Below are 26293 nucleotides of genomic sequence, written 5' to 3'. Positions count from 1 at the left end.
CTCAGTTTATGGTAAACTGCTTTTTTCCTCAACTATAATAATTAAATTGTTATACAAGATTATGTGCAATTTAACTGGAACAATTATAAAGGTCTCATTCTTCTTAAAATCAGTTAGCTTTATAAGAATTCAAAAAGTTTTAATAAATTTAGGAACTAATATATCTGGAGGATTGCTTTCTTCATTCCCATACTTTCAGATCCCTTATTTACCTTATTGTACGATCTCTGGATTAAGTAACAAGATTAATTGCTCAACTGCCCTTGGGAACACACTTCAGGTTTGCTATTTAATTAAAAGATAGGTATATGTGCATTCACATTAAAATGAACTCAAAATATTTTTAATTGGTTACAAAAAGAAACTCTTTGAAGACTTTAAAAGCAACATACCACAAAGTCAAACTGAATATCAAAACCAAAAGGTCAGCCAGATTCCCCAAGAGCAGAAAATATATTTAGTTCTCCCTTATCACTTTACTTTTCAATTGATGTAGCAATCTCTTCTGCCACTAGAAACACATACACTTTGCCTATCTATATGCTTGCTTTTCTTCACATCTTGCACTTATATTTCCACTCTGAGTCTTTGGTATTTTTACCATCTCACTCTTAATTTCATTTATATCACAAGTGCAAAAATCCTGAATATAGAGCCGGTTAACAATATCGTAAGTATTTGTTAAATTCAATATTAAAAGTTACTGACAAGTAATCAGCCTCTGGGAATTTGTTACAGTCTTTAAAATATTCTATGATACAGGACAGAAACACAGCACCCCTAACTCTATATCATCCCTAACTCTTTGCTTGAAGAAAGGTAATACATAGAGGAGAATTATATTCAGAAATGGCTTGGGGCAGGATGACACCCAATTTAAATTGTATTTATTTACATCATCCTCCTTCCACTCCCTTCCTCATTTCTACAAGTTCTGAAGTTGGCTGAGGCAGTGAAGACAAAAAGTAGTGGTGTAAGTTGAAGAAAAAAGGCAGGGAGAACCTAGAGTAGCCAGTCTGTGACACTTATACTATGTAGAAGGAACCAAATAAAATTAAGATCATTTAAAAAAGAAAATCTAACCTATCTTGAGTATTAAGATTTTTTTAAAGATCAAAATTTTACAAAAAAAATATATACCAGAAAATACCAACTAAAAAATATTTTAAGAAAGTCAAGTTCTCAGACCTTCTGTACCAAGTACTCATTACCCCTATCTTCTCAAGTTACCCTATAATTAGTCCTAGAATTAAACTCTAACACAAACTATCCTAATCTTAAAGGTGCTCATACATTCTTAATGGCAAAGAATCAGCCTTAATTAAAGGACATCCAGAGTGGGAGATCATGCACAGACAAAATTCCTGCAACAATGGTTACAAGTAAACTGTTTATTTAAAAAAAAGAAAGATGAGGCAAGCTGAACACAGACCAAACTCAAAGGAAAAAAAAATGTAAAGAGATTAACTTTCCCAAAGCTTATGCATTTTATAAATTAGAAGTGATGGGACAAAACTGAATATAGTCAGATAAAATAGTTAACATGGGAGAGAAAAATAGCAGAACCCTCTAAAGTACCAAAGCCAAACACTAAAGCACAGGATTCTGGGAACAATTACACAGAAGTCAACAACCATAAAACTTCACATTCACAGAAAAACACAGTAACCGATTTTCACATTTATTCAAGTATTTGAGTGTCTGCTATGTGAAAATAGTTCTAGCAATGCAAAGATGAATCATCAGACTTGGATTCTGGAAGGGGAGATGTAACATTGTTATAAAGAATTAAAATCAAATAGGAAAGGTAAAGCGTCCTAAGAAAGGTAAACAAGCGCTAAGTGAGTTCAGATTAAGAAGCTATTCATGTTGGGGGAGATCAGAAAAGGACTTCTAACATTTGAGCTGGACACTGCAAACTAAAATTTACACTGGGAATGATTAAAAGGGGTATTTCTGGGCAATGAGCAAAGGCAGAGGTTGGGAACCAGAAGGCATACATATATACTGGTTTGACCAAAAAGTTCATTTGCATTTCTCTGTAACATCATTCAAAAACTCGAATGAATTTTTTGACCAACCCGAAAGATTATATAGCAAATGTCAGTCTGACTAGAGTACAGATTTTATGCGCGTGTGTGTGTGTGTGTTCAGTCACTCAGCTGTGTCCGACTCTTTGAAGACTCCATTGACTGTAGCCCACCAGGCTCCTCTGTCCACAGAATTTTCCAGCAAGAGACTAGAGAGTGTGTATGTGTGTGAGTGTGTTGGGGGGCAGTCGGCCTTTGGACAGATGTCTGCCACCCTACCTCCCCAGACACCAGCATCTGTAGCAAACTTTCCTTTCAAAAAAAAAAACAAAACACCAAACTCTAGTGGGTTGCCACTTCCTTCTCCAGGCGATCTTCCCAACCCAGGGACTGAACCCTCATCTCTTGCATCTCCTGCATTGGCAGGTAGTTTCTTTGCCACTGTGCCACCTGTAATTTCATATGAGACTACAAAAGCTGGGAAAGTATAAAAGAAGTCAGATTATAACTCTGAATGCTAAGATAGGTCTTTAGTGATGAGTCATGAAGAATCATTAAGGATTAAGAGGCAAGGGAATCTGATCTGGACAGAATCTACTGAATAACAACGGATGAAATGAATGGGGAGAAGAGCAGACATTAAACATCAAATTGTGAGAGGTCATGAAGACCTCAGTTGCAGTAGTGATGGTCTAAGAGGGAGAAGGCAGAGTTCTAGGTCTATAATGTGTAAGCTGCCATTCTCCTCTACTGAGAAACTTTTAAAATCTGAACACATCATTCTCACTTTTAAGAAAATTGTGATCTGGAAAAATAATAAATGTTAAAGCATCAAGAACTAATTAATAAGGTAATATATGATTTCCAGATAAATACTACACAGAAAAAGTACTGTACTGGAAGAAATCAAGATAGGGAAAAATGAAAGTGGAAGCTTTACTAAAGAGGTTGTAGTTGATCTGCACCTCAATGAAAAGGTAGAACTTTAAGAGGGGAGGGATAAAATCTCACAAACAATTCGATTAGTAAGAGTAAGATATGTTAAACAATTTGTTTATTAAGAGTAAGATATGAGATACATTGAGGTAGTTTTCAGCAAAATGGTAAACAAAATACTAGTACATTAAAAATAACACACAAAAAACCCCTCAAAACCTCAATTACCTGAACTTCATAAAGATATCAAAAAAACAAGGTATTATTTATTACAGGTTCGAAAGCTTAAAAATAAGTATTTTCTTAGTCTAGATTTTTAAACGAGAGAGAGTAAAGGAGAGACCACGCCTTAAAAAAACAACTTTCAGTCAGTTTGAAATATCCAAAATGTTATGTTTGTTATTTGTGAAAGAAGCTCCTCAAGACGTAACATAATCTGATAAACCCTCTTCATAGTCTACATATAAGTAACAACCAGGATATGTACTCAGACCCATCTGACTCCAAAACCAGAGCTACAACTGCACTCAGTGCTGTATTATAATTTTTCTTCTGATTTCAAAATCTCAAATGTATTAATCACAAAGTGCACGACAGAAGTAAGAGATCAGTAAATCTCAAACTACTGAACATACAACTGATGCAAAACTGAGAGATACCACTTTGTGCAAATATATACCTATTCAGATAAAAATACTGTAAAGAGCTTTTTTGCAGAGGAATGGGGGTCTTTGAGTGACTAGTGGTTTTTCAATTAGTTCACTTACACCTTCCAAGGCTGGGCTATCTTACCTGGCCCCTTCCTCAGCCTTTCATGACTTATCTTCCTTCTAACAACCCTTCTAAGACTGTCCTTGATGGGTAGATTTCCTTTGTATTCTTTTTAAAAATTCCTTCCTTAAAGAGTAGATGGTATGTCAAATTTCTTGTTTTTAATCTTCTAATTCAAGAACAGCTCTAACCTCTTATCTCAGATTTCTTTAAGGACAAGAATTCACATTCTTTCTCATAAACATTTTGTTAAGATTACAAAGGGTTGAAAAAAATTACACTATTTTATCAATGATTATTTTAAACCAGTTACTATATTTAGCATTATTGGGATTAGATTTTTAGGATTGATTTCTTAAAAATGACCCACAATAAAGGAAAAAGGCACTAGGAATATGCATAATTTTTATAAGACATTCAATTGCATTTGCCTCAAAATAAATATATTAATTCATTTAAAGGAAATCCAGTCTTCAACCAGTAACTGAGTGCCTGTTATGTCCCGGCACTATTCTAGGCACTTGGGAAACCACAATTTTTTTTAACACTCCCTTTTCTTCATGGAGTTTACCACCAGCAGGAGAAACAGATAATAATAAATAATGTTAGAAAATGATAAATGCTATGGGAAAATAACAGAACAAGGTAAGCTTAGCAGAGAGCTAAGGTAAATGCAATTTTAAATAGGGTGGTCAGAGAGGATTTAAGAAGGTGACACAATTTGAGTAAAAACTTGAAAGGAAAGGAGTCAGCCATGATGATACCTGGGGGAAAAGTACTCAAGGCACAGAATCAACAAGGGCAAAAGTTCTGGTGTATCCTAGAACAAAGAGGCCAGAGAGGTTAAAGAGAAGCCAGCACGGGTAGAGTAGCAGCAAGGATAAAGAGAGCTACGTATGCGGGCAGAGAGTACAGATCATGTAGGGTTTATGGGACACTAAGGAATCTGGATTTTACTTTGAATGAAATGAGGATTCACAGAAAGTTTGGTAGAGTGTCATGATCTATTTTACCAGAAACAATCTGGATGACAGATTAAATATAGATTAAAGGGAGAGCAAGGGTGAAAGGAGTAAGACCAGTGAGGAGGCTACAAAAGAAACCCAGGAGAGAAATATGTATTTTCCATAAACTTGACCACAGTTTATTTATGCTTACTTTCAAGCATAAATAGATAAAACAAATCTCAGATCCTGCTAATAGGAAATAATTGGATCTTATTGAAGTTTATTATAGAGCTCTTGGCATATATATGTACACACATCTTTTAACTACTCACTGCAGAATACCAAATGTGTTCCTTTACAATCAGTTATTCTCTGAATTTTTAAAACATCCTTTTGTAGCTGAAACTATTCTTTAAAGAAATAAGCCAGTATTTCTATAGCTGTCAATTATATACTATTTTTGAAGAAAAAATAAGTTACTTCTGTTCATTAAAAGTATAAATTATTTATCTTGGATTGGTGTTTCTCAGACAATCTGAATTTTACATTCCTAACACATATTTTACATTCCTAAAACATTTCAGTTCCTTCAGGTAAGACAAATTTTTACAAAAGTTTCTCTTTTTATACTTTTATCTTTGAAGAAATTACTTTCTTCAAATTGATACCAAAGTTGCCTATCAGTATCTGGGTTGTTCATTTCAGGAAAAGGAAACTACGAAAAACTCCCACTGTCACAAACAACATTTCAAAAAGACCTTTCTACCTGATACCAAAAAAACCCTCTCTTTATTATCTTATCCTCCTGGAAAAGGCAAATATTGAATACAATCTCCATAAATTCTAAAGAAGTTATTCTTAACAATGTATAAGATATACATGTATTTAAGAGAAAGAGTACAATAAGTTGAAGGTATTTTACTTGCTTATAAGAGGACTAAGGAATATAGGAGATTCTGAAATAAAAACTCGTACCTCTAAAAAATTTTTTTCATGAAATGGAAATAAGCACATTGTCCTATAAACATTTATGAAGGAAATCAAGAGTGAAATTTGAAGGAAAGTAAGAGTGAAACAATTTACTTGCTTCAAAGACTCAGGAAAGCACTTAGATTTGGTTTGGATTTTTAAAGAGACTTCTCCTGTGACAATTCTTTGGAAGAAATGGGTGTGTAAACTTACATAACAATACTCCATTTAAATTCATTAATTCACTCAACATTTAAGTGTTCATGTGCCAGAAACTGCACTAAGCACTGGCGGGTAGTCCCTGTTCTCAAGGGCTTAGAGTTTTCCCTTATTCCAGTTACTGAGCAACTACTATGAAGCCAGATGTTGCGGACACAACAAACAGGAAACAGAGTTCCTACCTGCATTCAGCTTATACTGGAGAAGGAGGGAAATGCCTCAAGAATGAGACACACGTCTAACTTAACAAGGACAACATATAAGTGTTATATGCGTTCCTTTTGAAAGTGCAGACACTTCCTTCAGGGGAGACACAAAGAAGGGAGTGATTGATTCAGGGCGAAAGGGAGGGGAATTTAGGAACTTCAGATACAGCTCAGCTGAGTCCTCAAAGAGGATTACACGCTCACCTGCTGACCTTGGGGGAAGGGTTCCAGAGAGAGCAATTGGAACTAAGGCAGAGAGGTGTGAATAAGCTGTTGTGTTTGACAGGCCTGGAATATGAATGTGAGGGATAAATCATGGAGTCTTCTGTAAGCCACATGAAAAGACTGGACTTTACCAGCATATATGAAAGGCCCCTGATGGGTTTTATTCAGAAAACCAGCATTTGTGATCAGGTTTTTCTGGTGTGGTGAGACACTGATTAACATAGGAATGAGAAAAGAATAACACTAGATAATGATGTCACCACATGAAACAACAAAGGAGACTGCCCAGTTAGAAAATTAAACCCCAATCAGGAAAAAAAATTAAGCCACTTAACTATCCAAGTCCTTCTGGTAAAGTTTATAATCAACATCTTGAAATAGTAGAGGAAAGGTTTATACATATATTATGGATTATAACATCTACCTATCTATTTTGAGTTTTCTAAAGAGGGCTTCAGCTCTTTACAAATCGTGTAAAGACATCTGGAGCTGCTGACTGCTGCACAAAAAGCAGTGAAGTCATTTAGAAGACAAGTCTTTGATACACACGGAGAAACCATGAGTAACAGAAGGTATTTCTCAAGTAAGGTTTAAAGGTTTCCAAAGTTCAAGATAATCAAGTTCTCTAAATCAGCGCGTTTAAAAGGTGTGTCACAGGGGTGGAGCAAAAAGAGGAGGGGTTCAGAATTAATATTGTTGTTGCTGTTCAGTCGCTAAGCTGACTCCTACAATTAGTATAAACACACACACACACATAAATATGTATACATATATATGTAAAGAAGCAACTCCATGTTGCTGGAACCAAAATCACTACTTGAAAATCTCCCAAGCACAGGAAGAAATGAACGCCTACTAAATTCAATGAATACAGACAGACGAGAGGGAGGAGAGGAGGATCACACTTTAAAGTATAAATGGGATGTATGTGTGGTGGGGTGGGGTAGTGGGGGGAGGTTAACCACTTATCCAGAACCCATAATCCAGCCGGTGATGAGGAAATCACCTTCGAACCTCACAATGCACATATAAAGGCATGAAAATATCACTTCCGAACTCCACAATCTAGCCACCAGTCACTGGCCAAGGGGATATAGTCACACACTCGAATCCCAGAACTCAAGGACAGAAGTATCATCCCCACACTGCTCGAAGGGAGGTGAAGGATTCCCCCTACACTGACGATGGGATCAATCACACTTAAACCCAGCCCTAAGGGGGTCCAGTGCCTCTCAGGCCGGGTGTTGCCGAGGCCAGGGACAGTGACAGACAGCCCCGAAGCCCCCACAATCTCCGCCAGAGCCGCCTCTACTCCTCGCACCCCCCTTCCCCAACACACACCCTCCCCTACCTGATATGGCGGCGGCGGCTCCTGATCCGGCTCCGTCCCCTCGCCAAAGCTGGCCCGGTCGGACTGAGACTCGTGAAGCAGGGAGATGTCATCCGAAGTGGGGGACTTGAGGCAGTTCCCCATCTTCTGGAGCTGGGGTGTGTGATCTGGGGGAGGAAGAAAGCAGTGGCGGGGTCGTTCGCACGCTCCGCGGTCAGCCTCGGTCAGCGAGGTGGGGTCGGGCGGCAGGCCGGGGTTCAGGCGGCAGCGGCTCCCCCGGCCCCCGGCGCCGCCGAAGGGCAGCTCATGCCAGTCCCTAGGGCTGGGGGCTTAAGGCTGGGCCGCGGGTTTCCCGGGGTCGCGGCGGTTGCCTCCTGAGGCGGCGGCAGTGGGGGGGGGGGGGGGCGGGGAGACGAAGCACTTCCCCACCCCGCCCCCCCGCGGGGCGGCGGCGGCCACGGAGCTGCTGGGCCTAATCCAGGTCAGGAGTGGGGGGGCGCAGCCGTCGCGGCTCCCTCAGCTGCTGCCTCAGCTGCTGCTGCTGGCCCCGCCGACGCCGGAGCCGCAGCCGCGGGCCTCATCCTACTCCGCTTCGCAGCGGCGGCGGCGGCCAGAACGAGGCCAGCTGCGGCCCTGCGTCACGCCGCCGTGCGTGCCCTGGTCCCGCCCCCGGCGCTGGGAGGCGTGGGTAGCTCCGGCTGTGCTCCCGGCTCCTTTGCCACCCCCCCGCCCCTCCCCCGTCCCCAGCAGCTGTTTCTGGGGCTGCGTCAGTTTCTGCTTCTCTGACAGCCTGGGACGCGATTCCGATACCTCTTTTGGGTCTTCGGTTCCTCCCCACGCGCTCTGCTCCCTCTTCGCTTGTCTCAGCTCTTAACTGTGCGTTGTTTTGACAGTCTTCTGGCCACCTTCTGCCAAGTAATCCATTTTAAAACCCATATCTGAATGGATTACTCCCATGACTAAAATATTAAAGGGTCTGTCCCTTCAGAATAAAGTCCAAACTCACTACCTCCCCAGTCACTTTGCAATCCTCCTACATCACAGTCAGAAGAATTCTTCAACCGATTATTCTATTTATTTCTATTCTTACCACCATAGTACAAGCTACCGTCATTTCTCTGCTGTAATACTTTGAACTATTTCCCCTGCGTTCGCCATTGCCCCCATTCAATTTACTATTTGTACAGTTATCCTTTTAAAATGTAAATCTGATCAGGTCATTCCTGTAGGAGGAATTTAAGCCTTTTAAAACATTCATTAAAAACTTCCCAATACTGTTATGACTGAAGTATTAATTCTTAAATGGTTTACAAATCTGGCTACCTCCCCAGTCTCATTTGTGGCCTTGTTCCCTCACATATTCTAATCCTTAGGATGTCTAAATAGTTTTCAGTTATCTAGAAGACTATTCCCTCTGGCTGAGGTCTTTACCCATGATGTTTCTCTGACATAAACTCACTTCTCCCCACTCCTGAGCTTATACCTTCCATCAAACTATATCCACACTTGTCCTTCTTGGACTCAACTTTGATTCCACTGGGAAGCCTGTCCTCTAACCCTCCTGTCTGGGTTAGTTACCTCCTCTGTGCTCACAGTCCCTGAGCACTCAGTTCCTGAGTCCCTGTGAGTCTCTATCACAGCCAGATCAAGCTGAATCTGCCCCTCCTCTGTACAAAGACCTGGCACATTGCCTGAGGCAGAATAGCCTTTCTTCTTAACCGAAATAACAAAGAATTCAAGAGGCAATGTATGTAGAGGGAGGAAATAAGAAAGATGAGAATGCTCTAATAGTCATTCATTCAACGAGGGGAAAAGAGGGTCCTGACTGTCTTTTTTTCATTCTTCATTTACTTTTTTTTTTTTTTCCCCACTAGACTCTATATTAGGCACTAAGGAAATCTGGCTTATTCTTGATGGAGCCCAGAATCCAGCTAGGAAGATATGTAAACAGTGAGGTCTCCTGCCACCCCCAGGACAGGTTTCTAGAGGGCACTGCTGCTGCTGCTGCTGCTAAGTCGCGTCAGTTTTGTCCGACTCTGTGCGACCCCATAGACGGCAGCCCTCCAGGCTCCTTTGTCCCTGGGATTTTCCAGGCAAGAGTACTGGAGTGGGGTGCCATTGCCTTCTCCTCTAGAGGGCACAGAAGGGAGTACTTAGAGCATTGGGTGAGGATCAGAAAGGATTCTTGGAAGTAGAACTGTGTTAAAATGACATGTCCTAAATGCTGTAACTTTGAAGTCCTTGTTCTGCAAAATCACATATTTTATTTGAATACACTCATATCACACATTAAATGTAACCATTGTGCTATTTTCCCTCTTTTCCAAGACTTACCTTTCTTCCTGTTAATGGCTCCCACCTGAATAGGTGTATCTGTAATGCCATGTTTGTTATCAGAATCTTTCACACATCCCCAAGAATCATTGCTTAATGCTGTGGCTTGGACAAATAAAATTATTGGATCATTTGGAAGGAAATTTTCAGGTATTTTCTTCTTTTCTCTTATTGCTATTTCCCTGGTCCCCTCTGAACTGTTGTGACAACTTCTTAATGAAGCCCTTGCTTCTGCACCATCTATACATTCTCCACACTACTGTCATGAAGAATGTGATCAGAGAGCGTTCATAGACTTGTGGTTCAGAAATTTAGCATGACATTAAGGCCTTGAACCATTTGGTCCCATCCTGATCTCCACTATGACATTTTTAATTTTAAATTTATTTTTTAATTGAAGGATAATTGCTTTATAGAATTGTGTTGGTTTCTGCCAAACATCAACATGAATCAGCCATAGGTATACATAAGTCACCTCCCTCTTGAAACTTCCTCCCACCTCCTTCCCCATCCCGCCTATATGACTCTTGACTCCAACCAGGCATCCTATACTCCAGCCACATCATAATACTTACCATGCCCTCAATTTTCACTATGCTTTTCCATTTCTGATCCCTTGCCATGCTGTTCTCTTTTGTTGAAATCCAACTATCTTTTAAGATCGTCCTTAGATGCTACTTTCTTCATATAGCTGCCCTTGATTTCATTTAGTTGAAATATATGTAAAAATATAAAATAAATGGGATCCATTACTATATTATATTCTATGTATCTATTTATGTGTATAGTTTAACATAATTTCTATGTATATACACAGATGTGTGTATATCTGAATATATATGTAAGAATGAATGAAACCATAACTTCCATTTATTAGCCTGAGTCTTGAAAGGTTGATGTTAACATTCCTGTTTTATAGGAATAGAAATATGGCTTCACATGGCTACCCAGGGGGTAAAGCCAGTATTTAAATTATATACCAGTTGCCTCTATTAGGTTGGGAGAGGGAACTACGTCATTTTTCGTTCTGATAGTCTTTTCTCAGTGTATAAAAACAAGAGAATGGGAGACTTATCTTCAATGCCTTTAGCATCCATGTGTACTTTTGTAACGAAGTAGCTATTCAATGATCTTTCTTCCTAATCTAGTTTTAGAAGGGAACATTTGGGAAGTGTCCTGTATACCAGAAAGGGTGATCTAATTACAAAACAATTTTAAATAAAAAAAGTAACCAAAACTATTGAAGTGACAAAGACTCTTCTAGACCCAGCTCTAGTCAGGCTCCTCTAAGCCCTCAAGGCTCTAACTTTGGGCTTTGTGCTTGACCTACTTATTTCAGTTTAGCAAGAATATAGTTGAATTAGCTTAGCCAGAGTCCCTCTCCCTTTGTATCTGACCACTTTGGCCTGCCTTTAGCAGAAATCCTATCAATGTTTTTAGCCAGAATTTTCTTTTATCCCTGATGTTTCCTCTTTGTAATTTTCCATCCACTGTCTCCCACCCTGTTCCTTGCCCATAAATTCCCACTTGTCCTTTTTATATAATATAGAGTGAAGTCTAATTCTATACTGAGTCTCTTGTCTCCTATTGCAACAGGTACTGAATAAAATATGCCTTCACTGCTTTGTCTGATTCTTGTTTTCTCTGACCAGGATATCTAATGCAGAAACAGAGATGAAAATCTAGTATCTTCTGTTGAGCCAGATTTTTTTTTTAATAACACTTTAGACCAGTTTTAGGTTCACATCAAAAAACTGACCAGAAGGTACAGAGATTTACCATATACCCCTGCCCCCATACATGCATAGCCTCCCCCATTATCAACACCCTGCACCAGACCAGCTTATTTGTTTATTTTTGGTTGCATTGAGTCTTCATTGCTGTGAGTATGCTTTCTCTAGTTGTGGCAAGTGGGGTCTTTCTAGTTGTGGTGCACGGGCTTCTCCTTGCAGTGGCTTCTGTTGTTACACAGCACAAGCTCTAGGTGCATGAGCTGAGTAGCTGTGGACCATGGGCTTAGTTACTCTGCAGCATGTGAATCTTCCCAGACCAGGGATTGAATCCATGTTCCCTGCATTGGTGGGCAGATTCTTAACCACTGGACCACCAGGGAAGTCCCAAACATTTGTTAAACTGGTAAGCTATCACACAAAATGCTTGTTTATGTTAGGGTTCACTCATGGTGGTGTACATTCTATGGGTTTAGACCAATATATAATTATGTGCACGTACCATTATAATGTCATACAGAATAGTTTCGCTGCCCTAAAACTCTTCTGCACTCAGCCTATTCATTCCTCCTTTGGCAACCACTGATGTCTTAGCAGTCTCCATGGTTTGATTTTTTTCAAAATGTCATATATTTAGTATCTTACAGCATGTAGTCTTTTCACACTTCTTTCACTTAAGTGAAAACTAAGATTCCTCTGTTTCTATTCATGCCTTGATGATTTCTTTTTATCACTGAATAATATTCCACTCTCTAGCTATCTCACAGTTTATTTATTCATTTATCCACTGAAGGACATTTTAGTCGCTTCCAAGTTTTGGCAATTTTGGATAAATCTACTATAAACATCTGTGTATAGGGATCTTTTTCCCAACTATTTTTATTGTAGTAAAATACACAACATAAAATTTACCACCTTAACCATTTTAAGTGTAAAGTTCAATGTTAAATATGTTCATAATATTTTGCAACCATCACCAGCATCCATCTCCAGAACACTTTTCATCTTGTAAAACCAAGTGAAAGTGAGTGAAGTCGCTCAGTTGTGTCTGACTCTTTGCGACCCCATGGACACCAGGCTCCTCCGTCCATGGGCTTTTCTAGGCAAGAGTACTGGAGTGGGTTGCCTTTTCCTGCTCCAGGGAACTTCCTGACCCAGGGATCGAACCCAGGTCTCCCGCGTTGTAGACAGACTGTTTACCACCTGAGCCACCAGGGAAGTCTCCAACTATCCATTAAACAATAATTCTTCTTTTTCCCCTTCCCTCAGCTACTGACAACCACCATCCTACTTTCTGTCTCTGATTTTGACCGCTGTAAGTATTTTATGTAAGTATAATTACACAGCATTTGTACTTTGTGACTGGGTTATTTCACTTAGCATAATGTCTTCAAGGTTCATCCTGGTATAGCATATTGTAGAATGTCCTTCCTTTTTAAAGCTGAATAATATTACATTGTATGTATGTATCACATTTTGCTTATCCATTCATTCATTGATGGACAATTGGATTGTTTTCACATTTTAGCTGCTATGATCCTGCTATGAACATGGATGTACAAATATCTTTTCAAGACCCTCATTTTAATTATTTGATTATACACCAAGACTGAAATTGCTGGATCATATGGTAATTCTATATTTAATTTTTTGAGTAACTCAGACTGCTTTTCCACAGTAGTTGTACCATTTTACATTCCCTCAAACAATATGTTTGCAGGTTTTTATGTGAACTTGTTTTCAAGTAATTTGGCTTATATCAAGGAGCACAATTGCTGGATTATATGGTAAAAGTATGTTCAGTTTGTAAGACACTACCAAACTGTCTTCCAAAGTGGCTGTACCACCAGCAAAGAAGGAGTATTCCTATTGTTCCATATCCTCACCAGTTCTTGGTGTTGACAGTGTTTGGGTTTGGGTTTTGGCCATTTTAATAGGTATGTAGTAGTATCTCATTGTTTAATTCCCATTTCCCTGAAATTTTCCTTTCATGTGGTTATTTGCCATCTGTATATTTTAACTGGTGAGGCGTTTTGCCCATTTTTTTTTTAAAAAAGGGGTCTTTTGCTGCTTCATAAAAATTTTAGAATCAGTTTGCTGATAACCTCAAAATAACTTGCTGGAATTTGGGATTCACTGAATCTACAGATCAACTTTAGAAGAACTGACATCTGGACAATATTGAGTCTTCTTATCCATGAATGTGGATATCTATCTCTCTTTTTACTTAGATTTCATTATTCAGAATTTCATAGTTTTTCTCATATAGATCTTGTATATATTCTATTAGATATGTATCTAAGTATTTTGATAAATACTTAGTGACATTGTACAGGAGACAGGGATCAAGACCATCCCCAAGAAAAAGAAATGCAAAAAAGCAAAATGGCTGTCTGGGCAGGCCTTACAAACAGCTGTGAAAAGAAGAGAAGCAAAAAAACAAAGGAGAAAAGGAAAGATATACCCATTTGAATGCAAAGTTCCAAAGAATAGCAAGGAGAGATAAGAAAGCCTTCCTCAGCGATCAGTGCAAAGAAATAGAGGAAAACAATAGAGTGCAAAAGACTAGAGATCTCTTCAAGAAAATTAAAGATACCAAGGGAAATTTTCATGCAAAGATAGGCTCAATAAAGGACAGAAATGGTATGGACCTAACAGAACCAGAAGATATTAAGAAGAGGTGGCAAGAATACATAGAAGAACTACACAAAAAAGATCTTCATGACCCAGATAATCAAGATGGTGTGATCACTCACCTACAGCCAGACATCCTGGAATGTGAAGTCAAGTGGGCCTTAGGAAGCAAGATTGCCAGGAGAAATATCAATAACTTCAGACATGCAGATGACACCACCTTTATGGCAGAAAGTGAAGAAGAACTAAAGAGCCTCTTGGTGAAAATTAAAGAGGAGAGTGAAAAAGTTGGCTTAAAGCTCAACATTCAGAAAACTAAGATCATGGCATCTGGTCCCATCACTTCATGGTAAATAGATGGGGAAACAGTGAAAACAGTGGCAGACTTCATTTTTTGGGGCTCCCAAATCACTGCAGATGGTGACTGCAGCCATGAAATTAAAAGACACTCCTGCAAAGGAAAGTTATGACCAACCTAGACAGCATATTAAGAAGCAGAGACACTACTTTGTCAACAAAGGTCCGTCTAGTCAAGGCTATGGTTTTTCCAGTAGTCATGTATGGATGTGAGAGTTGGACTATAAAGAAAGCTGAGCACTGAAAAATTGATGCTTTTGAACTGTGGTGTTGGAGAAGACTCTTGAGAGTCCCTTGGACTGCACGGAGATCCAACCAGTCCATCCTAAAGGAGATCAGTCCTGTGTGTTCATTGGAAGGACTGATGCTGAAGCTGAAACTCCAATACTTTGGCCACCTGATGCGAAGAGCTGACTCTTTGGAAAAAACCCTGATGTTGGGAAAGACTGAGGGCAGGAGGAGAAGGGGACGACAGAGGATGAGATGGTTGGATGGCATCACTGACTCAATGGACATGAGTTCGGGTAAACTCTGGGAGCTGGTGATGGACAGGGAGACCGGCGTGCTGCGTTTCATGGGGTCGCAAAGAATCGGAAACGACTGAGTGACTGAACTGAACTGAATGTAAGTGATATTGCATTTTTAATTTCAAACTCCACTTGTTCATTGCTGGTTATATAGAAAAGTAATTGATTGTTGTATATTAACACTGTATCCTCCAATGTTACTCTAGGAGGGGTCAATCTTACTATAATCACTTATTAGTTCCAGGAGGGGTTTTTGTTATTTCTGTTGATTCTTTTAGATTTTCTATAGAGATGATCATGTCTTCTATTAACAAAGTCAGCTTGATTTCCTCTTTCTCAACCTATGATTTCCTCTTTCTCAACCTAAATAGCTTTGATTTTCTTTTCTTGTCTTATTGCATTACCTAGGACTTCCAGGACAATACTGAATATCAGCGGTAAGAGGGTACATCCTTTCTTTGTTCCTTATCTCAGTGGAAAATCTTACCAATGTTGGAATCTCCCCATTCAGTAAATGCTACTGTAGGGTTTTTGTAGTATTCTTTATACTATCAAGAAAATTCCCCTCTAGTTCTAGTTTTCTGAGAGTATTTATCATGTATGAGTGTTGGATTTTTTTCTCTCTTTCTTTTGAGTGTTGGATTTTTATCAAATAGTTTTTCTATATCTATTGATATGATCATGTGATTTTTCTTCTTTAGGCTGTTAAGATTGTAATGTAATGGATTACATTAATGTATTTTTATTAATTGGGTCTTCCCTCATTCTTTTTTTAATTTAATTTTATTTTTGGTTGCATTGGGTCTTTGTTGCTGAACACGGGCTTTTTCTAGTTGCCATGAGTAGGGGCTACTCTTCATCGCAGTACACCAGCTTCTCAATTGAGGTGGCTTCTGTTATTGTAGAGCATAGGCTCTAGGCATGCAGGCTTCAGTAGTTGAGGCACTCAGGTTCAGTAGTTGAGACTCATGGGACCTAGAGCTTGGGGCTCAGTAGTTTTGGCACATCAAGAGTTGTGGTTTGTGGGTTCTAGAGTGTGGGCTCTGTAGTTGTGGCACACAGGCTTAATTGCCCTGCAGCCTGCAGAATTTTCCTGGACCAGGAATTGAATCCATGCCCCCTGCGTAGGCAGGCAGATTCTTATCCACTGTACCACCTGAGAAGTCCACATTAATTAATTTTCAACTGTTGAATTAGCCTTGCATATGCGATAAATGTCACTTGGTATATAATTCTTTTTTATACATTGTTAAATTCTACTTACTAATATTTCATTGAGGAGTTTTTGCATCTATGTTCATGAGCACTATTGGTCAGTTTTTGTTTTTTGGGGTTTTTTTTGTAATGTCTTTCTCTGGTCTCAGTAATGAGGGTAAGTCTGGCCTCATAGGATGAGTTAGCATCTATTCTGCTGCTCTTCTGAAAAAGACTGAGAGAACTGGCATAATTTCTTTCTTAAATGTTTATAAGAATTCAACAGTAAACCCATCTGAGCCTAGTGCTTTCTGTTTTGGAAGGTTATAATTATTGATTAAATTTCTTTAATAGATGTAGTGATGTCCCTTCTTTCATTTCTTATGTTAATAATTTGTGTCCTCTCTTTTTTTCTTTGTTAACTTGGCTTAGAGGTTTATTGATTTTATTGTTTTTTTTTTCAAAGAAACAGTTTTGGTTTCACTGATTTTCTTGATTGATTTCCTGTTTTCAATTCCATTGATTTCTACTTTTATTTTTTTTATTTCTTTTCTTTATTAACTTTGGATTTAATTTTCTCTTCTTTTTCTAGTTTCCTAATGTGGAAACTTAGGTGACTGATTTTAGATCTTTTTAATTTCCTAATAGATGCATTCAATACTCTAAATTTCCTTTGAAATAGTGCTTTTGCTGCATCCCACAAATTTTGATAAGTTTGGTTTTCATTTTCATTTAGTTAAGAATATTGTTTAATTTCTCTTGAGATAATTTAGGAGTGTGTTGTTTAATCAAAAAGTTCTTAGGGATTTTCTGTTATTGTTATTGGTTTAATTCCACTGTGGTCTGAGAGCAAATATTGTATGATTGCTTTTAAAATTTGTTGAGGTGTTTTCTAGCCCAGAAATGTGGTTTATCTTGGTGAATGTTTCATGTGGACTTGAATAGAATGTATATTCTGCTGGTTATTGGATAAAGTAGTCTATAGATACCCAGTATTTGATTGATGGTGTTGTTGAGTTCAAATATGTGCTTACAAATTTTCTGCTAGCTGCCTTCATTTCAGACAAAGTGGAGCCAAATATTAAAGAGCTATTGCAAAAATATAGAAGACTTTTCTTGGAAATATAGTTATTTTTCATAAAAATATGTTATATATATTAACATGTAATGGAATTAATATTGTGATTTAAAGGGATTAAATACATATTTTATATTTCTCAGTTTTATTTTCTAACATGAGAGACATGCTAGATATAATTTATATAAACAGAAGCTCAATTCAGTTCAGTTCAGTCGCTCAGTCGTGTCCAACTCTGCAACCCCATGAATCGCAGCACGCCAGGCCTCCCTGTCCATCACCATCTCCCGGAGTTCACTCAAACTCATGTCCATTGAGTCAGTGATGCCATCCAGCCATCTTTTCCTCTGTCATCCCTTTTTCCTCCTGCCCCCAATCCCTCCCAGCATCAGAGTCTTTTCCAATGAGTCAACTCTTTGCATGAGGTGGCCAAAGTTCTGGAGTTTCAGCTTTAGCATCATTCCTTCCAAAGAACACCCAGGACTGCTCTCCTTCAGAATGGACTGGTTGGCTCTCCTTGCAGTCCAAGGGACTCTCAAGAGTCTTCTCCAACACCACAGTTCAAAAGCATGAATTTTTTGACGCTCAACTTTCTTCACAGTCCAACTTTCACATCCATACATGACTACTGGAAAAACCATAGCCTTGACTAGACAGACCTTTGTTGGCAAAGTAATATCTCTGCTTTTAATATGCTGTCTAGGTTGGTCATAACTTTCCTTCCGAGGAGTAAGCGTCTTTCAATTTCATGGCCGCAGTCACCATCTGCAGTGATTTGGGAGCCCCAAAAAATAAAGTCTGACACAGTTTCCACTGTTTCCCCATCTATTTCCCATGAAGTGATGGGACTGGATGCCATGATCTTAGTTTTCTGAATGTTGAGCTTTAAGCCAACTTTTTCACTGTCCTCTTTCACCATCAAGAGGCTTTTTAGTTCCTCTTCACTTTCTGCCATAAGGATGGTGTCATCTGCATATCTGAGGTTATTGATATTTCTCCTGGTGATCTTGATTCCAGCTTGTGCTTCTTTCAGCCCAGTTTCTCATGATGTTCTCTGCATATAAGTTAAATAAGCGCAATTAGGTCCTTAATAATTTTAAAAAGCATACAGTGGACCTAAGAGTAGAAGTCTGAGAACTGCTATTCTAAATCTTCCCCACTCAAGTGTGTTCCATGGATTGCACTACTTAACTCACTTGGGAGCTTCTTAAAAATGCCAACTCAAAAAAAAAAAAAAAAAAGGAAAAAAGAAATGCAAACTTTCAGGCCCCACACAAGACTGAATAAATAAGAATGTACATTTTCATGATCCTTTGATGATTTAGATGCCCATTAAAGTTTGAGAAACACTGGTCTAGGGGTGTTAAAAAAAATCTTCCTGACACTTGAGTTTTATAGAATGACTGGGAGCAGCTGGGGAGGACTGATGACCAAGGACTCAGGCAGACAGGAGAACATGGATGAAATAGTAGTAGAGAGAAATGTTATGACATGCTGGGAAACTGCAAACTGAACATATCTAGACTTTTGATAATGTTCTTTTTCAAATTTTAAAAATTGTGCTAAAATACTTGTAACATAAAATTTATCATCTTAACCATTTTTTATATGTGTAGTTCAGTGGTTTTAAACACGACTATCCATTCCCATACCTCTTTTTATCCTGTAAAACTTAAACCCTACACCTACTAAACAATAATCCTCCAGTTATCAACATGAACAAGGGTTCCAATTTTTCCACATCCTTGCCAATATTAGTTGTTGTCTGTTTTTCTGATAGAAGCCATCCTAATGCGTGTGAGGTCATAACTCGTTATAGTCTTTATTTACATTTTCCTAACGATCAGTGAGGAGAAGGCTATGGCAACCCACTCCAGTACTCTTGCCTGGAAAATCCCATGGATGGAGGAGCCTGGTAGGCTGTAGTCCATGGGGTAGCAAAGAGTCAGACACGACTGAGCGACTTCACTTTCACTTTTCACTTTCATGCATTGAAGAAGGAAATGGCAACCCACTCCAGTGTTCTTGCCTGGAGAATCCCAGGGACGGGGGAGCTTGGTGGGCTGCCGTCAATGGGGTCGCACAGAGTCAGACACGACTGAAGTGACTTAGCAGCAGTAGCAGCAGCAGCAGCAGCAGCAGCAGCAGCAGCAGCAGCAGCAGCAGCAACGATCAGTGATGCTGAGCATCTTTTCATGTGCTTCTTGGCTATTTGTATATCTTCTTAGGAGTAATATCTATTACTGTGCCTATTTTTGAATCAGGTTGCTTTTTTATTGTTGAGCTTTAAAAGCTCTCTGTATACTTTGTATATTAATGCCTTAAAGATAAATGATTTGCTAATATATTCTCCTGTTCTGTGGTTTTCCTTTTTACTGTTATTCTAACTTTTGATGCATACTGTTTTAAAGTTTTCATGAGGTATTATTTGTCTAATTTTTCTTTTGTTACTTATGTCCTTAATGTCATAGACAGGAAATCATTTCCAAGTTCAATGTCATGAAGCTTTTGTCCTATTTTCTTCTAAGAGTTTATTGTTTTAGGTCTTACATTTAGGCCCTTGATCCGTGAAGAATTTTTTTTTTTTATATGATGTTAGCTGAAGGTCTAACTCCATTATTTTGCATATGTATGTCCATTTTCCCCAGAATCACTTGTTGAAAAGCTTGTTCTTCCCCCATTGAATGGTCTAGAGACTTTTGTCAAAAATCACTTGACCATATATGTTATAGTTTATTTCTGGGCTGTATATTCTATTCCACTGATCTTTATGTCTGTATTTATGCCAGTATCACACTATTTTGATTACTGTAACTTTGTAGTAAGTTTTGAAATCAAAAAGTGTGAGTCTTCCAGTTTTGTTTTTCAAAATTGTTTTGTGTTTGTGGGGTCCCTTGAAATGTCATATGAATTTTAGTGTGCTTTTTCATATTGCAAAAAAAAAAATAATGTAGTTGGTATTTTGGTAGGGATCACATTGAATCTGTAAATTGTTTTGGGCAATATTGTCATTTTTTAACAATATTAAATCTTCCATTCCATAAATATGAGGTGTTTCCATTTATTTATGTCTTATTTAATCTCTTTCAGCAATATTTTATAGTTTTCATTGCGCTTAACATCCTAAGTTAATTCCTAAGTATTTTATTCTTTATGATGCTATAGTAAGAGGATTGTTTTTATAATTTCCTTTTCAAATTGCTCATTCTTAGTGCATAGAAATGCAACTGACTTTGTGTTGACTTTGTATCCTGATTTTTTTTCTGAATTAATTAATTAGTTCTAACAGACTTTTTTGTGGAATCTTTAGTATTTTCTACATATAAGATTATACCATCTGCAAATAGAGATATTTTTATTTCATCCTTTCCAATTTGGAAAGGATTGTATTTGGTTTCAATTCAAATCCAGTTGAAAATTGGTTTCAATTTTTTTTTTCTTGCCTACTTGCTCTGGCTACAACTTCCAGTACTAAGTTGAATAGAAGTGGTGAAAGTGGGCATCCACACTTACCTTGTTCCTGATCCTAGGGGGAAAGTTTCCAGTCTCCTCCATGGCTGTGGCCTCCATCATGCTCTCAGTGGCCCCACATTCCTCCCATGGCCAGGACCATCATGGCTACGGTGTTCGTGAGGGGGTGGCCCTCAATGGTTGTGGCCTCAATAACCAGGAACATCATGAGGCTGGTGGCCATGGGGTCCGTCCCCCATGTCCAAAGCCTTCATGGGGCCAATGTCTACCACCAGCATCCATTCTTCCACCAGGGCCTTCATGGGGGCAATGTCCACTGCCTTCACCCCCATGCCACTGCCAGGGCCTTTGTGGAGATGATGCCCACCATCTCCAACTACACCCCCACCAGGGTGCCCTCCTTCATTTGGGAGTCTCCTTCAGAACAAGCTTTTCTGGCCCCTCAGACTGGAGGAAGAGAAGGTTCATTTCCTCCTTGGCCACCATGGCCTCTATGGTATGGTCCAGGACCTGATGCTGATCCCCCCACACCAGGTCACCCTGCATGGTGTCACATGGGCCATCCCAGAAGGGATCACCACCCCCTCCCTAGAAGAGGGTGGGGGACACAGCAGACGTGGACCCTCTGGGCTACCAGGACACCCAGGTCCTCCATGGGGATCTGGCATAGGTTTCCCAGGTTCAGGGAGGATGTGCTGCATGCCCTTGGGCCCCTCAGGGCCTTCCAGTAAGAAACCACTGGCTATTGGACCAGGCCTGAATCCAGGTGGCACCAGCATCTGCTTGATCTTGTCTGAATAGTCTGGTTGCTTTGGCCTTCCTGCGAGGGCCAACTGTTAGGTCTACCCACGAAGGAGGAGAGGCTCTCCTGCAAATTGATGCCTCCTGCTCTAGGGTCCTGGGGACTCTTCCCAGCACCTGTGCTTCCAATAAAATTGGCCATAATAGGAGGCAACTTCAAACTGCCTTCCCCATCAGGTGAACCACAGGCCCCTTAGGCTCTAGGGTCTCATCCATGGAACAATCCACATCTAGGGTGATGAGTTTGGGTGGGGAGAATAGGCTCCTAAGGCTTAGGATCAGGCTCATGAGGACTTTCTTTGTTCAGGAAGAGCTCCTGAAAGATTCGCTTCTCCTCCTCAGCCTGGATGTACCTCCTGTTGCATTCAGGGATAACGAGAGGCGAAAGCATCACCAGGGGCCTGGTGCGCATCCAGGGCACCTTCTCCTCCATGGTGTTGTGGCTCAGATGCCAGCCTATCTCAAACATGTGTTCGCTCTGATGGTATCTCTCACTTAGCTGACCTGCCAAAGTCCTTGATCTTACTCACATTTGCTCATTCAGTTTCATCCAGTTCAAAACAGAAATACTCTCCCAGTTTGCCCTCTGACCACATCACAGCTTTCTTCTTCCTGCCTTTCCGAGTCAGCTGACTAGGATCTCTGGTACTCTCAATTGGCTTTGCTTCCAGAGTTCCTGGCTCCAAAGAGGTGGTATCCATGAGCTCTGGGACTTCAGCAGGGGAAACTGGGGGCTTGGACATTCTGTGTCCATAACCTCAGAAGGAGGTGCTGACTGGCTCTGGGGAAGAAGTTTCGGCTGTGCTTGGTTCTGTGCTTATTTTCCCTTCAAATGGGCTTGACTTGGCAGCTGTGGGTGACAGCACCTTCTTCTTGATTTTGATGCCTGGAACAGAAGATAAATTGAGCACATCCAGAAAGCCCAGGCTTTCCATTGGCTGTGGCAGGATTATTAGATCTCTTTGGTGGCGTTGGGTGTTGTGTTGACACTTGAGGGGGACGGGTTTAAGGTTGTACTTGTCCAAAACCACCACTACACTGGTATTCTTCACAGTCACCAAAGATGGGGGTCTCCAGCTCTAGTCCAGTGAAACTTGGTGTGAGACTGGACACTGGGGTTATAAGAGACTTAGACTTCTCCCTCTTCTCTGGGGCCTCCTGAGCCTGAGTCTCAGCCTTCACTTCTATCACCGGTTGGTCAGGAGGGGTGGTTTAACTCTTTCCCTCTTCTTTCTGTTTCTCTTATCTTTCTCCGCAGGCTGGGTGGTGTACTGCTCTGGGAGTGGATGACTAGTCGCTGATAAGGACTGAGGCCAATTTCCAGAGCTCTTCATTCTCACTTGACTTGCTCAGTTGCTTCACCAGTTTGGCTGTGTTGTTCTGCTTGAGATGGTCTGCAGGGAGTGGAGATGCTGCAGGGTCAGTAGAATTTGCTGCAAGAGGGGAATGTTGTTGGTTGTTTTTTAATTTGTCAGCGAATTGTTAAGAAACTTGTAACTACCAGCGTCAATAAACTTGACTAATATTTCTGGTGAATGAGTCTGCAGCAGAATGTTCAGATAAGTGTGATGACTCACCATCTCTCATGCTTCCTTCATCAGACTGAATATCTTTAAAATCTCATCCATATTCTTGAGTTCCCCATCTCAGTTAAGGAAGCTATCCAGCATCCTTAAGTTTAAGGACTCTCTTTGAGGCCTATGGGACCCAAACGCATGATCAAGGTTTTATCAGGCTCAGGTGGGGAGGAGGTTAAACTTTTGGAGGAAAAAAAATAAATAAAACAACTAATCAGAACCCAAAGTTCAGTTATTTGGGGGGGCCTCATTGGATCAAAAAGTCTCTTTAAAAAAATAAAGGCCAACTCAGCATACATTCCCCCCTCCCCAACTCCATTTAGGGAGGGGGCTCATAGGAAAAAAGTTCTGAGTAGATTAAAAAAAGTAAGTGTTGAATGAGTGAATTTGGGTGGGTTTCGGAAGGAAGGGTGGTTAATTATATTTGAAGTTATGTGGTAATGGTCCTTTAGCCACAGATTTCAAGTACCAGGCAGTGTGGGCTGGTTGGGTGGGTGAGATAGGTGGGAAGGGGCAGAAGACACAAGTGGTTGGGCTGATGGCTGTTGTTTTCCCTTCCCCCTTTCTCTCAGGATCTTTTCAAGGGTTCAGATGTTGCTGTGGCTTGTTTCTTTTTCCCTCATGGCCGACTTGAGAAAATTCCAAACCCCTAAATAAATCCCAGAATCGAACCTTCTATTTCTCTCTTCAATTCCATCAGAGAAAAAGAGAGGGAGAATAGTAATGGCAGCCCTTTAAATTCCCTGGAATTTTGCTGTATGGGTAGGCACTTGCAACGGGGTGGGAGGTGCAGCAACGACTGCCTGCTTCTTTGTCTGCACCTCTGTGATCAGAAGCAAGTCTTCCACTGGAAGTTGCCAGCAAGTCTTCGATAGGTTCCAGAGTTGCAAATAGTTACAGGAGGCAGATTCTGCTAGTGCAGCTGTTGGCAGGTGGGGAGATAGAATCCTGGTGCTTTCTACTTTGCCATCTTCCTAGAATTCTCTCTTGCTAACATTTTGCCCTCTGACATGTGAATTGTGGTGATTATAATCTTTAGGAAAAACCAGCAGCTAAAACTGCTAGTAGTCCTCTTTCAGAGTTTTATGCTAAAGGAAACTTTTAATAAAAACATAAATATGTTTTTCACTGATAGGCAATCTCAGAAACAATGATCTAAATGTTTGAATTTGGTATCAGTATTAAGTAATTGTGTCTACTCCAAGAGGCATTTTCTAAAATGGTCATTCCCTGCAACATTGTTCTCTATTCCTTTGCCTTGCTTTAATTTGCTTTATAGCACCTGACATTTTGCTATATATGCATTGTTGGTTGTATGTCTTTTTAACTAGAATTAAATCCACAGGATAAAGTCTTTGGCGTATTTGTTACTGAATCCTTGTCATCTAAAATAGAGCCTGGCAAGTAATAAGAACTGTGTAAAATTTGTTGGATATATGCATGAATGAAACATGAAATTTGGGGGGGGGCCAATACTATTCAGTAAAAAGTACAGAAAATAAAATGAAATGTATTCTTTCATTAAAACAATGAAAAAATGACATACATGAGGGCAGAGTTTGGAATTTAGGAATTTGGAGACAACGTCACCAAGGTTATATGGAGAAATGAGAACAGTTATTATGATAGGAGACAGGGTTGTCGGCAACGTTTTCTCTCCCTCTTTCTTTTTATTTCTGGTATTAGTGTTTCAAAATGATTTATTCACTGAAAAAAAAAATTTAAAAAACCCATCATTTTCCTAAGTCAGATGAAAAGTATAGATAGAGTATTATGCTTGCCAAACTTATTCCTGACAAATGGAGCTCTATATTCCATATAGGAAGGAACAGTCTCTGGAGCTTTCAGACAGAAAAATAAAGACAGAAGGAGGAAGATTTGCTTAGTGTTTGAACAGTAAATCACAAAATGTTATAATTAAAAGATGTGGGGAGAAGGGGACAGAAACTAACTTCCTTGGTTTGTGTCCAGAGGCTGTGTTCTGAATTTAACAATAGAACACCAATAACCAGGCGGGGCCAGAACATAGAGTCACACATTTTGTTCATGTCACAAAGGTGCCTGAGGCAGAAAACAAATGGCAGCTGAAATTCAGACCCTGCTCTATTCTCCAAGCCACTGAAACCTAGTGTAGGGCTGTATGTACCCAGGGGATGTACTTTTTTTCTGATTTTCACATAGGCATTGCAGGGGATGGGTATTGGAATAGGTCTTTGACTTAGCATGTTGGAGTCTGATGCCAAGTAAAATAACCTCTTTTTTGAACCATATCAATCTCTATTCCAGTAAGGATTAAGGTTGGGCTTAATATGTAGTCTTCAGAGAATCATATGAAGAGGCATGAATAACATTTATGACACACAGTCCATTACCCAGACTTGCACTCTTGTTGGAAGACAGAAGTTTAAATGCTACTGGATGTAAATACAGAACATTAAATAGTCTTATCTTCCTCTAGTCCTATTGCTGTGATTTAATGAAGAAATGGGGTGGCAGGGTTGCAAATAGAAACAAAGAAAAGCTCTGAAGTCACAACTCTTAGAATCAATAGGAAAAACATTAGGTTGAAATGAAGTCTCCAATCCCCTTCTCCCTATACCTTTCTGACTACCTCAAGAAAAAACATTAAAATAATTTCAGGTTTCTACTGCTCACATTTTCCACCTCAATCATGTGAACCCCTCATCGTTCCCCAGACATTCCATGTTTCCTCACCCCACCTCTTCTCAGCCCATGCCTAGAAAGTCTTTCACTGTCTTGTCTTCTTAGGAAATTCTCTTTAGCTTTTAAAACTCAGTTCTAATAAAAAGGAATGCATATGAGTCAGTTCAAATGAGGTGGATGAACCTGGAACCTATTATACAGAGTGAAGTAAGTCAGAAAGAGAAAGACAAATACTGTATAATAATGCATATATATGGAATTTAGAAAGATGGTACCAATGATCCTACATGCAG

The 26293-nt window shown here is 39.7% G+C and overlaps 1 protein-coding gene and 1 pseudogene across 1 annotated transcript in view; both read right to left on the bottom strand.

The window, feature by feature from the left end:
• RNF11 (ring finger protein 11) overlaps positions 1-8353 on the bottom strand; it is a 37223-nt gene extending 28870 nt beyond the window's left edge. The window contains exon 1 of the mRNA XM_069591093.1: positions 7655-8353. Coding sequence (XP_069447194.1) covers positions 7655-7777 — 123 coding nt within the window. The 5' untranslated portion in view covers positions 7778-8353. The remainder of the gene's footprint in view (positions 1-7654) is intronic.
• Positions 8354-21013: 12660 nt separating this feature from the next.
• LOC138433383 (serine/threonine-protein phosphatase 1 regulatory subunit 10 pseudogene) overlaps positions 21014-26293 on the bottom strand; it is a 51903-nt pseudogene continuing 46623 nt past the window's right edge.

This window comes from Ovis canadensis, chromosome 1 (assembly GCF_042477335.2).
Source record: "Ovis canadensis isolate MfBH-ARS-UI-01 breed Bighorn chromosome 1, ARS-UI_OviCan_v2, whole genome shotgun sequence".
In the NCBI taxonomy this organism is placed as follows: Eukaryota; Metazoa; Chordata; class Mammalia; order Artiodactyla; family Bovidae; genus Ovis; species Ovis canadensis.
The sequence above is the reverse complement of the archived record's forward strand: the minus strand, read 5'-3'. Positions and strand labels throughout refer to the sequence as shown.